General features: G+C 47.6%; 1 protein-coding gene across 1 annotated transcript in view; it reads right to left on the reverse strand.

The window, feature by feature from the left end:
* CSMD2 (CUB and Sushi multiple domains 2) overlaps positions 1–16,325 on the reverse strand; it is a 695,284-nt gene that overhangs the window by 184,233 nt on the left and 494,726 nt on the right. The window contains exons 23-25 of the mRNA XM_088835123.1: positions 10,639–10,795; positions 8,676–8,867; positions 2,216–2,342 (exon numbers count right to left, since the gene is read on the reverse strand). Of these exons, the coding sequence (XP_088691249.1) occupies positions 2,216–2,342; positions 8,676–8,867; positions 10,639–10,795 (476 nt within the window). The remainder of the gene's footprint in view (positions 1–2,215; positions 2,343–8,675; positions 8,868–10,638; positions 10,796–16,325) is intronic.

The raw sequence follows: 16,325 nt of genomic DNA on the forward strand, positions 1-16,325 counted from the left end.
CAAAAGCAAGAGACGCCCACATGCCACAATGAACACCCAGCACAGCTCCCCTCAAAGATAGTAGGGAAGTCTTCCTCCGAATAAGGGCACGGACACCAAAGGGGCTGTTTGTGTCCGTCTTAAGGTGGTCTGGCTATGAACTCCCTAAACTTGGCTGCTGCTGGTTCCAGGGAGGGGTGGCGGGGTGTGGGGTCAGTGAGGGAGAGAGGAGGCGAGGGGCTGCGACCAGGCGTGGGTACAGGGGTGGGGGACGCGGCGGACGCCTGGCTGGGCCGGCGGGCTGGGCGGAGGGACCGCAGGAGGAAGGGGAAAGGGTGCAATTGCTCCACCCCCATCTTTCAGCCGCTCTCAGTGCAACGGGAAGCCCTTCTCTTCTCTTTTCCTTTGAGGCTGTGAAGCACCAAGGAGCCTTTCCAATGGGGACTGAGGTCACGCTCATCCTTTCCCTGTCATTCCCCACCTTGGCGTCCTCACCCTCCGCCCCAGCAGGCCCCCTCTAGAGTTCCTGCTGTCTCTGGAGAGATTATTTCCTGTTTATCTGGATTCTCTCTTTCTGAGAGCTAGGAGAGGATCCTCTGGTCTTCCCCCCAGCCCAGCCCACGCCCACCATTCCTCTGAGTGACAACAGTTCTCACGTCTGCCCAGAAAGCCCATCACTGATTTCTGGCGCTCTTCCTGCTAGACACGCCGCGATCTCTCTGCTCTCCTTCCAGCCTCCTCCTAAACCTTAATACCTGGGAACCAACACTGCATGTCCTGGGGAAGCTCAGGTTACCGTATCATGGAGGAGATGCACGCCCCAGTACTTAAGCAGTATCAGGATGTCTACAATTACCTTTGTGTGATTCAGCAAAAGCAAAAACGAGGACAGAAAGGAAAGAAAAAGGAGCAAATACGCTGGAATATTCTCAGCAGCCGAATCCAGGTGACAGGGACAGAGGTGCTCAGCGTACTGTTCTTTTGACTCTTCTATTTTACATATTGTCTGCTCCACAACAAGAAATGAGGAGACAGAAGAAACCTCGATTTCTACATTTCTGGAGGGGAGTGAGACTGGCTGGTGCAAGTCCTTAATGAAGGTCCCCTGAACTTGTCCCTTCTTCACCATCCCATCGCCACTGGTGGGGTTCAGGCCTCCTCGCCCCAGTGACACTCTGGCAATAGCCAGCATCCTTCTCACTGGGCTCCCAGCCCGGGTCTGTCCCCTCTTCCACAAGCTGCCAGAATGGGACCACGGCTCACAGCACCCATGGACCTCCACCAGCTTCATCCCCTCTGCAGCCCACCCCTCCACGCAAGTCCTGGGAGATGCTCTGGCCCTATGGACCCGTGCCCAGCTCCTTGAGTCCACCCAGTGTCCGGTCACCTCTTCTGCCCAGTAGGCCCTTCTGTCCTGCCAACCTTCCTCCTTGGCTACGGGGCCGCCTCCTCTCCACCCAACATGACTTACTCCAGTGTCACCATTTCCCGACTCTGGCCTCCCACCCTGCTGCTCAGTCCCCTGCCCGCTCCTGCCACCGCCTCTCACCACGTACACGCGCATCTCCTCTTTGGGACTCCAGTATGCAATCCCTGTTAGGCACGGATGTGGAAAGGACGCTATGTTTTGAGGGAATATGTACAAAGTGCCGGACAGCATGCTGGACTTTTCTAACTATTCCCTCCACAGTCCTGAAGCACAAGCGTTTTTGTCACCATTTTACAGATGTGAAAACCCAGACTGAGAAAGGGAAGCGATGGGGTGATACTGGAGTAGTAGGCAGACTCTTACTACCATCATAGAACCATGCTGAAAATTGACTATGTTCCAAGCACTGTGCTGAGTACAAGGCCTACAGTGGCTAATTTAGGTTTTCTATCCTGAGAAGCCAGTATTACAGCCCATATACCCCAGAAGAAAAGGAGGAGAGACTTACCCAAAGTCCTGCAAATGGTAAAGGGCAGAGCTGGGATTCGAGCCCGTGCCCACAGCTACTGTGTGGTCCCAGTGTCACCTCGGCCAGTGCCTTATGTGAACTTGGATTGCAGCCCTGTGATGCTGAGGCTGGCCTTTTCAGGTTTTCCACAGGCCCTGGCCTGAGCCTGGGGTATGACTGTTGATCACCAGGGCCTTCAGGTGAGGTGGGCCAGCCACTGGCTGGGGGATTGGTAAGGGTGCTGGTGATGAATCCCCTGAACGGCTGGCAGTGGTCAGTTTGCCGGCCCTGACACTTACCCAATGGTGCAGCCGGCATCAGCCTCGATGGTCCAGATGCAGTTGAGGTTGTGCTCGTACGGAGCTGGATACCCAGGGGACAGCACCTGCCCCGACACCTCTCCTCTCACTGTCCCTCCACACTCAGCTGAAAGAAATCCCAGAAGAGTGAGTTTCGGGGGGTGATCTGTGTGCACAGAGGCACCCCCTGGCTCCTCCTGCCTGTGTGCAGGGTCCCTCTGTTCACCCCACGTGGCTGAGCACAGCATAGGGGAAGGGCCCTGGATGAGACTTGTATCTGGGATCTACAAAAGCCCCTACAAGTCAACAATGAAGAGACAAACAGCTTGGCTGAAAAATGGGCAAAGCCTCGGAACAGACATTTCTGCACAGAAAGTGTACAAATGGCCTCTGAGCGCATGAGCTGTGCACCATCACAGTCGTCGGGGAAATGCAAATCAAGACCACAGCGAGGCCCCGCCTCACAGGCTCTAGGATGGCTGGAATAGGAAAGACAGACTGACTACCATGTAGGTGAGGATGCGGAGACACTGGAGCCCTCAGCTTCCACTTTCCAGCTGGTGGCAGCACAAAATGTTACAGCTGCTTTGGAGAACAGTTTCCTATACACCTGCTCAAAATGTTAAACAGCTATCCAAGTGAAAGTGAAAGTGTTCATTGCTCAGGCATGACTGACTCTTTGCGACCCCATGGACTGTAGCCCGCCAGGCTCTTCTGCCCATGGGATTCTCCAGCAAGAATACTGGAGTGGGTTGCCATTTCCTTCGCCAGGGTATCTTCCTGACCCAGGGCTTGACCCCGGGTCTCCTGCAGTACAGGCAGATTCTTTACAATCTGAGCCACCAGGAAAGCCCCAAAGCTACCCAATGACCCCAGCAGTTCTGCTGTTGCATATACACCCAAGAGAAATGAACATGTATGTTCAAATGAGAATTTGTACACAAATGACCATAGTATCATCATTCATAAAATCCAAAACAAAAAAGGGAAAAAACCCAAAAGTCCATCAACTGATGAATGGATTAACAGATAAGGTGTATCCATACAACAGAATATTATGTGTTCAGAAAAAATAGACACTGCCACACAATACAACATGGATGAACAGAATGCTGAAAATATTAGCTAAGTTAAAGAAGTCAGGCGCAAAAGGCCATGTACTGTGTGTCTCTATTTATATAAAATATCTGGAACAGGCAAATTTACAGAGACAGAGAGGCCATTTGTGGTTGCCAAGGCCTGAAGAGGAGCAGGCGGTGGGGCGGGATTGCTAATGGGTATGGGGTTTCTTCTGGGAGACAAGATGTTCAGGAATAGATTGTGGTGACGGTTGTACAACCCCACGGATATACTAAAAGGCACTGAATGGTACACGGAATGGGCCAGCTCTATGGTATGTGAAGTCTATCTCATTAAAGTTATTGAAAAAAGGTCCCTGGGGGTTGGGCTGACGGCCCACTCTAAGGAGTGAGCAAACTCCTTGAAGCTTCCTAGAGGATGTGCAGGAACTCAAATCTGGTCATTGACAAGACCTGGTCATTGATGAAACGTTGCATTCTTCCTCCCAGATAACTTGTGGTCTAGAGGAGGAGACGGCAGCAGTGTATGCCTAGGGCCCGACCGAGCCATGTTCATGGCAAGTGATAGCACAGAGGGGAGGTGACCAGTTTCCTCGAGTGCAGGGTCGGGAGAGGTGGGGTGGGTGGGAAGAGTGGGGTGGAGAGGCCCGGGAAGAGGACACTGCTGACACGGAGGAGCACCGCAAACCTCCTGGGGCTGTGGAACAGCACGGCAGCTTGAGGGACAGCATATGGGATGGGGCGTGGCAGGGAGACGGGGCTGAAGAGCTGGGCGAGCCTCCCACATGGAAGGGCACCGCACACCAGGCTGCTGCCTGTTTCCTGCGTTAGGAGAACCGCAGCGCTTATGCCCGTGGGTAGAGTCGTCACTTTCACACACTTGCCCGATATAGACACCACGCTGGGAGCAGTGAGAAGCCACACAGAGGGGCAGGCCTGGAGGCGGGGGGCCAGTGAAGAGGCCCATGCTTGCCATCAGAGCAGCCCTCCAGGTCAGAAGCTGCTGACCCTCCTGGGCTTCCTCCTCCCTATCGTCCAACCCAGCTCAGAGCCCCTGGGCCTGAACCTCTGTGATTCTTTTCACACCTGCCCCCCTGCCCCCACTGTTAAGAGTGGTGGCTCAGTCCCTTACCACCTCCAGGGGAACAGAGTCCCCAGCTCCCAGCAGTGCCACCAGAAGGATCCTTGTAAAATACAGACTGGCCACACCCCTACTTAGGTTAAACCTTCCTTCCCAGGGTGAAGTCCATACTGCTTAGGGGAGCCCATTAAGCCCCTAGAGGGCTCCCTTTGGCTTTTCTGGCCCTCTCCTGGAACCTCTTGGTCCAGTCAAATATGACGAACTCCACAAGCCCAGGCACCCTGGGCCTTTTCAGGCCTCTCCTTGGACTCACAACCTGACAGCATCTTCCACATGAGACTCTCCCTGCCCCACGTGGAGCTGACATTGTCCTCTTTGGTGTCTCCATTATAACATGATAAGGATTTTATTATAGCCTATATATTGTCACCCTGCTTATTTAACTTCTATGAGTACATCATATGAAATGCCAGGCTGGATGAGTCACAAGCTGGAATCAAGACTGCTGGGAGAAATAACAACAATCTCAGATATGCAGATGATACCACTCTAATGGCAGAAAGCAAAGAGGAACTAAAGAGCCTCTTAATGAAGGTGAAAGAGAAGAGTGCAAAAGCTGGCTTAAAACTCAACATTCAAAAAACTAAGATCATGGGATCAGGTGCCATCAGTTTATAGCAATAGATGGAGAAAAAGTGGAAACAGTGACAGATATTATTTTCTTGGGCCCCCAAATCACTGCAGGTGGTGACTGCAGCCACGAAATGAAAAGATGCCTACTCCTTGGAAAGCTATGGCACACCTAGATAGCATAGTAAAAAACAAAGATATCACTTTGGCCACCTGATGAGAAGAGCCCATTCTCTGGAAAAGACCCTGATGCTGGGAAAGATTGAGGGCAGAAGGAGCAGGGGGCGAGAGTGGATGAGAAGTTTGGATGGCATCACCAACTCAACAGACATAGTTTGGGCGAACTTCAGGAGACAGTGAAAGACAGGGAAGCCTACTGTGCTGCAGTCTATGGGGTCATAGATACAACTTAGCAATTGAACAACAACAATCTCCTTTACAAGAGTATACACTCTCTGGCAGTAGGGATCTTGTATTACTTATATTTGTACATCAAGTGCCCAGCATGGTGTTTGGCACATTATGTGCTCAGGTGCTCAGTCATGTCCGACTCTTTTTGTGACCCCATGGAGTGTAGCCCGCCAGGCTTCTCTGTCCATGGAATTTTCTAGGCAAGAATACTGGAGTGGGCTGCCATTTCCTTCTCTAGGGGATCTTCCCGACCCAGGGATCGAACCCGGGTCTCCCACATTGTCAGGTGGGTTCTTTCCCACTAGTGCCACCTGGGAAGCCCTTGGCACCTTACAGACACTTTAACAAATGTTTGTTGAATGAATACATGGGGAGATAGAAGATCAAATGAATGACAAAAGCTTATTGCTTTCCAGGCAAATGACTATGAAGGGTCTGAATCAAGGGAGCATGAGTTAAAATGAAGAGGAGACTTGCTGCAAAGCTTCTTAGGAAAGATCTGATTAAGCAAGACCTTAGAAGAGGTAAGAGAAGATAGGGTCAGGGCCACAAATGGGAGACTGACCTTCATCTGTTGCTACAAAGGACCCATGAAGCATCTCTTAGGCCCCATGGCTTGACACGAGCCCACAAAGGCAGGGCAGGGGAGGGGTCCTTCTGCAGTGAGCCTGCTCAGGAGACTGGACCCTTTCTTTCAGCATCACTACCCTCGTGTTGATGTTGGGATGGGTTGTGCCAACCCAACAGAGAGATGCAGGGCTGAACAAGCCTCGAACAGGGAATAAGGTGTGGGTGGGAGGATGAGCTCAAAGGAAGCCTGTAGGCTTCACAGGTAGCTCAAAAGGTGGCAGGACATTATCCATGTTCTGGGCTGGAGCTTCCTTCCATATTCCTGATGGAGCAGCCCCTCCTGCATCCCAGAGCCAAATATTTGGAGGCAGCAGCACCGGGAGCATTTCCTCATGGGCACAACTGCCTCTTTCCTCAGAGGTCACTTTATCTGGGGACTAGAAGGGGGCAGGGGCTGAGCCTGGGGGCCAGCATGAATCAGATTCACCAACAAGACCCTAAGACGCTTGTCTTTCTGATCTTTCTTATCTCCATCCTAGAGCTCCAGCTGCTTTGTTTGGGCTGTAGCATCCACCATGGACAAAGAAAACATCAGGATGTTGCAGCTGTAGCAGTCATTTCTGATAGGCCAGGAACAAGTCTACCACAATATTACATATGTAAAAATATACACACACAATTCCAAATACACAGCCTCCCTCCCCTACATGGTGCCTGAGGGAGTCTCAGTGGGGCAGGCCGCTGGATGTTCAAAGTATAAATATTTTTTTCCAGCACTGCTTGAGTGGATCCTCTAAGTTCCATCTGACTGGCAGATTAGATATTCAGAAGAACTTTATGGGGGAGCCCTTGTGCAAAGCAAATAATTGTTTTGCAGTGTGAATCATCACCTCCTTCACATTTCGTTTGCTCTGGCTTGACTATGGCCTCAGACAGTTGTCTGTTTATGCCTGTGTCTCCCTTGCTGGCCTGGGACCTGCTTTTCCCTGTATTCCCAGGGCCAGGCAGAGAGCCTGGCACATGAAAGAAAGAAGGAGATAGAAATAGGGATGCAGGGAAAAAGGGACAAGGTGTGCCTGCGCTTGAGCACAAAGAGAGAGGAAGACTCCAGAGGCCACTGTCCTGTTCTGTCCATGGTCAGGTTTAAAATCCTTGCCTTTAGACTCTCCGTGGTGTAACAGTTTCAAGATCCTGTTAACATACAGTTGTCTGGGCTGTGGTGGGGAGACCATCACCCTTACCACCTCCCCCCCATGCTGGTTCACACCTTCAGCTTCACACTGGCTCAGGCTGGAGTGTGCAAATCTTCTGCCCTCCCCTCTGGTGGGTGATGCTTACCCATCCTTTCAAGCCTCAAATAAAATATCACCTCCTAAGCACAACTTTATTGTATTCCCTCCACCCTCTGGCACCTACTCTTGTTACAGTACTTATCTTGTATTATGATCTGTTTTGGGTCTCTTTTCCTTGCCAGGGTGTGGGCTCTCCAAAGGCAGGAAGAATGCTTTATTCTTTCTTTTTTTCATTTTCTGCTTCTGCACATACCCAGACATACATCTGCACCAATTCTGCCACTTGGCACTCAGTAGGTGCTTAACATCCTCCCGGTGGAGGTTTTGCTTTTATAAGATCAGCCAGAGCTGCACAGTCATGCTGAGGTTGTGGGCCATGGGACAGGGGATGGAATGAGGGAGAGGCCTGAGGATGCAGGACAAAGCAGCACAGTAGGACTCCTGCTCAGCAGGGAGGGTCATACATGCCGGGAGGTGGATGGCGAAAGGTGGACGGGCCGGAGAGACAAAAGGATGAGCGTGAACTGCCCCCCACTTCTGTTTGGACCAGGTTTCTCTTGTCCTGTGACACGTGGATGGAGCTTCCAGACAGCCTGTGTTGACATTCTGGAAGCACCACAGGCTTCAGAAGGTGCTAGTTCATCATCACATTCTTAAGTGTGAGATACACCTAGCTCATGATCTGAAACTTAAGGACAAGACAGATATTAATTCATCATCCTACTTTCTCTTTTAGCATGCCTCCAGAAAAGGGAGCATGAACCCCATTTTGTCTATGGGGAAACTGAGGCCCAGAGTGAACTGGAGATTTATTTAGTTGTGGTGTTGTAGGAACCCTTGGAACCAGGCAAAAAGTCCCTCTTCCGTTTAGTTGACTCTCCCACCTCTCTGTTGTCACTAGGATTATGACTCCAAGAGCATGACTTGGCCCTGGTCCCATTCGCTAAATGTGTGATGGTGGCGGAACACCGCTGGCTGCACTGCCGTGCAGGTGTGATGAGGTTGAGAGTGAGGGCATGGGTGGCAGAGACGCAGGGCCAGCGATGACTCCCATGAATAGGAGGGTTCAGACAGCCCCAAGTCCTGGAGCGTGGGGGCCAATGGGGGACTTTTAGTGAGCCAAGAGCTTGGAACTCTGCATTAGGGGACAACGAAAGTGGTTAAAAAAAAAAACCCTTCTGCCAATGCAGGAGACATAAAAGATGTGAGTTTGATCCCTGGGTTGGGAAGATCCCCTAGAGGAGGTAAATGGCAACCCACTGCAGTATTCTTGCCTGGAGAATCCCATGGACAGAGAAGCCTGGTAGGCTGCAGTCCATGGGGTCGCAAAGAATCGGACACGAAGGAAGCGACTGAGCCCGCATGGGGGATCACCTGCAGAGCAAGAGGCCTCCTACCGACACAAGTGGGCAGCGGCCGGTCCCAGGCCCTGCGTTCCCCGCTCAGACACAGCAGCTCCTCACTGCCCCGCAGGCTGTACCCGGGGTCACAGCTGAAGGACACGGAGCTCCCAGCGAAATGGCCTCCATCATGAACCTTGTAGCCAAACTGGGGGGTTCCTGGGTCCTCACATTTGATGAGTTCAAAACCTGGGGAAAAGAGAAAAGAGTGAGCATGATGTACCCGGCACAAACCACATCTTGCAGCCTCCCCCCTCCACCATCCCAGAGTGTGCAGATCCTTAAGAAAGTCACCAGCACGTGTCTTATGGGGCACTGGTTCGGGGCCACAGGACTGTGCTCAGGTCAGGGTCTCTGTTTACAGAGTGTCCCCCCTTGCCTGTCACTGTACATAAACGACTTCACTTATTTCTTCCAGGACAGCTTTTAATAGTTTTCAGGTATAAGGTCTGGATTTTCTGGGTTTTTTTGGTTTGTTTGAGCCATAGCATTTTGCTAGCAGGAGCTGCTTTTCCCATTTTGCTCACTGAGACATTCTGATAGGAAATATGGAAAAGTCACTTTGCATGTTGTTTCACAGCTCAGCTTCATCCTGCTGAAGTATATACTCTATTGAATGAGCCTGGAGAAGGAGACCTCTGTGAACTTACAGAGTTCCTCAGGCACAGTGGTCACCTGGATCAGCTCTTGTGCTTTATTCACAGGATTCCTTTAGGGAGGAGTGACTATGCATTTCACAGCTGAGAATATTGACTGCGGAAGGTCACACAAATTGTTTCAAAGTCACCCAATCTCGGGTGATAGAAATGGAATTGAGAGGCAGCTCTATTTAATCCTCTTCCATCGATGTGCCTGCAGTAACAGGCACAGACCCCATGTCCAGGCAAGAGGCATTTTGGGTAGACTCATTGTGTTTTTTTTTTTAACACTTTTATAGAGATATAACTTACATACCAAGCACTTGCCCATCTACAGGGTATCCAGAGTTATGCGACTCTCTCAGAACAATCTACTTTTAGACACTTTCAGCACCCCAAAAGGAAAATGAATTTTCCCCAACTTCTTCATCCCCAGGCAACTAACAATTTTCCTCCTGTCTCTGTGGATTGGCCTATTCTGGACACTTCATATAAATGGATCATGAAATACATATGTCTACGTGTACTGTGACGGGCTTCTTTCACTTAACATCACATTTTCAAGGTTCAACCATGTTGTAGTATGGATCAAAACTGGATCCTTTTCTATGGCCAAATAATATCCCATGGTATGGATGGATATATCACATTTTACTTACCCACTCATCAGTTGATGGATACTCACTGGATTTTAAAATAGCCTATAAAAAGCATGTTTCTTTGTAGCTACTAGGCAAGTAGAAGCTCAAATAAATGAGTAAAATAGCCGTGAAGCCAAAGAATGTATATATCATCCCGAATTTCTGTAGCTGCAACAAACCTTGGGTTTTTTCTCTTTTTGCAATCTCAGGAATAAGGGAGGGTGTTACAGTCAGGAAAAAAGGGAAAGATTCAACATTTGACTCTTCAGGGAGTGGTAAAAAAAGAACATAATTATATATTAGTGTTTGCATTTTTTACATCTGACTGTAGCCGAACATTATTTTATAAATGTCATGATTAGGAAAGGCTATCTTTGGTTAACTTAATTAAAAGACTCAGTGTTATTATTTTTAGTGAGTTAAAGGTGATGAGTGAGTAAAATGTGTGCTGTAACTCTGAGTTCAGTTAATCACAGATGTAACCATGGAGCTGTATGCCAAGTGGCAGCTTATCCACATCACGGGCACAGGGTCTTAGGGGAAACAATCAGCGAAGTGTGCACCAGTTAGAAAAAATCAAACCCACTAATCGATGGGTGACATCCTGGAGCCCAGCCTCCCCGTGTGCAGAACCAGGGAGAACCCAATTTCATGGTCCATTCAGAAGTGAGAAAGACTTACTGGAAAACTGCAGCTCAAAGCCCTTGCTGGTGTTCTCAGCATCAGTGATGAAATCAAGCCACAGACTGCTGGACGTGCTATTCAGTGTCACCCCCAGCATCTCGGTGCGGCTGAACACCCCGAGCAGACGGGCAGAGTTGTTATTGCCATCGTAGACCTGGGCACAGGAGAGACCCCAACCCCATGTTATCAGCACGGCCTTATCTGGAACAAGAGCTCCCTAACCCACAGCCCACATTCCCAGAGTTCAGCACAGATAACAACTGTCAGAGGGGACTGAGTCCCCGGATGCAAGGAAGACAGCAGAGTGGAGTTGGCCACCATGTGGGTTATCAACCTGTCTCACCTCCACGTGGTACCAGTTTTGTGCTCGGCCCATCTTGGTGTGAATCCGATCTCTATGAACTGGTTGCTGTTCTAACCTTTCCAGGGGAGTTCTGGTCTTGTTCCCCCAACCCCCATATGGCACCAGATTACTCTTCAGCAGCTTGGGGAGGCCAGGTTGGGGCAGCCTGACTGCCCAAGCCATCTGTTTCTGCAGACAGACACATAGGCTGCAAGCATTTGGCATTTCTGCACTGCAAGATACCCTATCCTGTCCTTCCATGATCTGAGACACCCAGGAGATGAGATAGTTCTCTTCCCTAATCCCACCCTGGTAGCTCAGTGGTAAAGAATCTGCCTGCCAATGCAGGAGACGCATGAGATGGGAGTTCGATCCCTGGGTCGGGAAGATCTCCTGGAGTAGGAAATGGCAACCCACTCCAGTAGTATTCTTACCTGAAAAATCCCATGGACAGTGGAGCCTAGTGGACTACAGTCCATGGGGCATCAAAGTCAGATGCAACTGAGCGCACATGCACATTACCCCCACCCCACTGTGGCAGTGGCCTTGGTCTTACACTCTGCGGGACCAGGGCCCTGGGATCCAGCAGGATGGAGTTAAAATGTCCAGGGTGTCAGATGTCACATATCTTCCCATTCCCCAAGCTCAGCCTCTACCCCTTCCCTCCTAAAATGAGGGCTCCAGCCAGGGCCTGCTGGGCTAGCCAGGGGTAGAATCATGCAGGCATCTGGCCTCCCTGACTCCCATCTGTCCCCTGAACTTCTGAGCACTGGCAAAGACAACAATCATCAGAATAATGAACTGGCTCCCCGGGTTCCAAGGTTGCCGCTCCTTTCCAGATAATTGTGCAAATAACAACAGAAGTTGTGATTGAGTGAAGGACCCCCTGGTGCTTTGGTAAATATCAAAGATAGGATCTATGGGTGGGTGATGAATATTTGTGCATGGCACAGGATGTGGTGCCAGCTGCCAGCAAATTGGAACAGTATTTCCATCCTACTATTTATGAAGCAAAGCTTTCTAAAAGAAGTCATCCTTCAAGCTAACAGTGCTATATATTACAGAGATTTGTTCAGGCCCCTGGGAGCCTCAAAAGTCTGTTTCCAGATCCTATATGCAATTGGTTTATGTCATGGATAGATTGGGAGAATTCCGGAGTGCCGACAGATACAGAGATGACACCAATTCAAAGAGTTTCGCTCCCTGCTACATCCAGATTGTTACAAAAATAGTTTTACCGATTAAAACATATATTTTCTAATTGACTGATCAAGGAATTAGTCATCAACATTTGCCAGCATCACAATCAGAGAGACAACTAGTCACCATATGTTTCTTAATGGAAGACACAAATAACTATGGGGTCATTTTGTCAAAAGAAAAAATTAAACCTGACTAAGATCAAGCCAGTGAATGGAATTTCCAAGTCATAGGAAATATGGAGGACAGAGGAACATGTGAAATGAATAAATTACAAATAAACAAACAAGTCAAAAATAAATCACAAATAAATTATTCCTAGGTGGCTCAGTGGTAAAGAATCTGCCTGCCAATTCAGGAGATGTGGCTTTGAGCTTCCTGGGTCAGGAAGATCCCCTGGAGTAGGAAATGGCAACTCACTCCAGTATCTTGCCCGGGAAATCCCATGGACAGAGGAGCCTGGCAGGCCACAGTCCACGGGGTCACAGACGAGTTGGATACGACTTAGTGACTGACCAACACCAAGAAAATAAGATGGAGGTAGAAACCTAAACACAAAAAAATACTTGAGGCAACTAATCTAGTCTGTAGATTTCATTTGGATCCGGATTCAAATAAAGTGCAAATGTTAAAAATATTATGATAATACTTTAAAAAATTTAAATATAATTATGAATTATATTTAAAAATATAATTGTTGGCATATCATTGTCCAGAATATGTGGAAATGCCCTGGTACATAAGAAGCACCTAATAAATGTATGAAAGAAGTGAAAGTGTTAGTCACTCACTGCAGTTCAGTTCAGTCGCTCAGTTGTGTCCAACTCTTTACGACCCCATGAACCACAGCACGCCAGGCCTCCCTGTCCATCACCAACTCCCGGAGTCCACCCAAACCCATGTCCATCAAGTTGGTGATGCCACCCAACCATCTCATCCTTTGTCGTCCCCTTCTGTTCCTGCCCTCAATCTTTCCCAGCATCAAGGTCTTTTCAAATAAATCAGCCCTTCGCATCAGGTGGCCAAAGTATTGGAGTTTCAGCTTCAACATCAGCCCTTCCAGTGTCACTCAGTTGTGTCCAACTCTTTGTGACCCCATGGACTGTAGCCTGCCAGGCTCCTCTGTTCATGGGATTTCCCAGGGAAGAATACTGGAGTGGGCTGCCATTTCAAATAAATAATACAATAGCTTCTTTGGTCTTTAAATCCACCTGGAATTTTGGCATATGGTAAAAGATAAGATGGGCTTCCCAGGTGGCACTAGTGGTAAAGAACCTGTCTGACAATGCAGCAGACCTAAGACACGGTTTGATCCCTGGATCAGGAAGATCCCCTGGAGAATGGCACGGCAACCCATTCCATTATTCTTGCCTAGAGAATCCCATGGACAGAGGAGACTGGTGGGCTACAGTCCACAGGGTCACAAAGAGTTGGACACAACTAAAGTGACTTAGCATGCACAAAAAATAAGGTACATTTTCTTCCTTGTTGATTAGCCATTTAAAACCAATTAACTCTGTAAATATTTCACCCATTATCAACTTTAAAGCCACCTTTATCATATATATAGTTCAACAAATTTTGGGGGTCAACTTTCTATGCTACCACAGTGATTTCTTTGTCTATTCCTGCACATGAGCTGGACTTCTGAGGTGGTGCTAGTGATAAAGAACCTACCTGCTAATGCAGGAGACACAAGAGATACAGGTTCAATCCTTGGGTCAGGAAAATCCCCTGCATGAGGGTCTGGCAAGCCATTTTAGTATTCTTGCCTGGAGAATCCCATGGACAGAGGAGCCTGGCAGGCTACAGCCCAGTCAGACATGACTCAAGCAACTTAACACGCATGTACATGAGCTATACTGTTTTAATTATGGTAGCTTTGTAATATATTTAAATATTTAGTAGGGTAGGTCACCTCTCATTTGTCTTCTTTTAACTTAAGAAATTATTCTCTCTTATTTATTCTTGTAGATAAACTCAATAATTTTCTCAAATTAAGAAAAACAACAACTCTCTGTACTCCCCTCAAAAGATCCCAAATAATTTCTATAATTCTCACTGATTAACATTAAATATATGGATTGATAACAGAGAAAATATATATCTACAAGATATTAAGTCTCCCTATCCATATGTATGACATCTGGTTCCATTTAGTAAAGTTGTCTTTTGTATCTCTCAGTAAAAGTCTGTACTCATTCCTGGGCATTTTAATATTTTTTTATTGATTTTGGCACTTGGGTCTTTGTATGCATTTATTTCCTAACAGAATATTGCTTGTCCATAAGAAAATGGCTTTGATGATCCAGTTCATCATTATATGTGGGTGATGGATTTATCCCTGACAAATCCGAGAGAATCTATACACAGCCAGTACATCTAACCTTCTTTTTTCTCTATTAGATGCTTCCAGTTTTTTCAGCTTTATTGAGGAGTAATGCGACGAGTTGACTCACTGGAAAAGACTCTGATGCTGGGAAAGGTTGGGGGAGGGAGGAGAAGGGGACGACCGAGAGTGAGATGGCTGGATGGCATCACCGACTCTGTGGACATGAGTTTGAGTGAGCTCCGGGAGTTGGTGATGGACAGGGAGGCCTGGCGTGCTGTGATTCATGGGGTCGCGGAGAGTCGGACACGACTGAGCGACTGAACTGAACTGAACTGAATTGACAAATAAACTTGATTTTTAATACGCATGAAACCACTACATCTAATAAGACAGGTCAGCAAGATGGCTGCCTTCAAAATGAATATGTTAAGTGGATCGTTTTTCACACACAGTTACAATGTAACATTCCTACCAACATTGCCTCATGCATATCTGCTTACACAGTATTCAAGTTTCTCTAGGGCATACATCTAGAACAAAAATGGAGAAGCAGGTCACACAGGGAAGGTACATCTTCAACTTTGTTAGATATTGTCAGTCTGCTCTCCGAAGAGTAAACCAATTTAATCTCTCTACCAGCAGCGTATGACAGCTTTCATTACTTTATGTCTTAGCCAACACTCGCTATTTTCAGGAACTCTAAAACTTTCCAATATGATGAGTTTCTTGTCTTAATTTTTATGTCCCTGATCATCACCAAAGTGGAACATCTTTTTGGATGTTTATCAATTCTACACTCCTCTTCTGTTAACTGCCTGTTCAGAGACTTTATTCAGCCCTGAACATGAAACCTCCCTGCATTTATTTTAAATTTATTTAATTTATTTTATTAAATTCAGAATAAAGTTTTATAATTTTCTCAGTAAAGATTATACACATTTTTGTTAGGCTTATTTCTAGGTGTCTTAACAGTTTTTGTTTCTATTATGAGAACTCTTCCCCCTCTCTTATTACATGTTTGAATTGGTTGTAGAAACATCAGGGGCTTTGCTAAATTGTCTTATTGGTTCTGATAATTTATTGGTTGGTTGGTTTTTCCCGTGGTCATGTATGGATGTGAGAGTTGGACTTTGAAGAAGGCTGATCACCGAAGAATCGATGCTTTTGAACTGTGGTGTTGGAGAAGACTCTTGAGAGTCCCTTATACTGCAAGGAGATCCAACCAGTCCATTCTAAAGGAGATCAATCCTGGATGTTCATTGGAGGGACTGATGCTAAAGCTGAAGCTGCAATACTTTGGCCACCTCATGCGACGAGTTGACTCACTGGAAAAGACTCTGATGCTGGGAAAGGTTGGGGGCGGGAGGAGAAGGGGACGATGGAGAATGAGATGGCTGGATGGCATCACCGACTCTGTGGATATGAGTTTGAGTGAGCTCCGGGAGTTGGTGATGGACAGGGAGGCCTGGCGTGCTGTGATTCATGGGGTCGCGGAGAGTCGGACACGACTGAGCGACTGATCTGATCTGATCTGTTTTGTATTTCCCAAATAAGAGACAGTTAGGATATTCTCTTCTAATTGTTACAGTTTATTTGTTCTTTTCTTTGTATAATTGTAGTGGCTTGGATCTGAAGACTATTGATGGTAGCAGAACAACTGGTCTTGTTCCCGACTTTACTGGTAATCCTTAGGAAGTTTTGTCATTAAGTATAATGTTTGCTACAGGTGTTGGTAGAAATTTATTTTTATCTGATTGAGAAAGTTCTGTCCATAGCTTTATGAGATATTTTTAAAAATCATGAGTGAGT

The sequence above is a fragment of the Moschus berezovskii genome, chromosome 4 (assembly GCF_049115385.1).
Source record: "Moschus berezovskii isolate FMDL1 chromosome 4, NW_MosBer_1.0, whole genome shotgun sequence".
NCBI lineage: Eukaryota > Metazoa > Chordata > Mammalia > Artiodactyla > Moschidae > Moschus > Moschus berezovskii.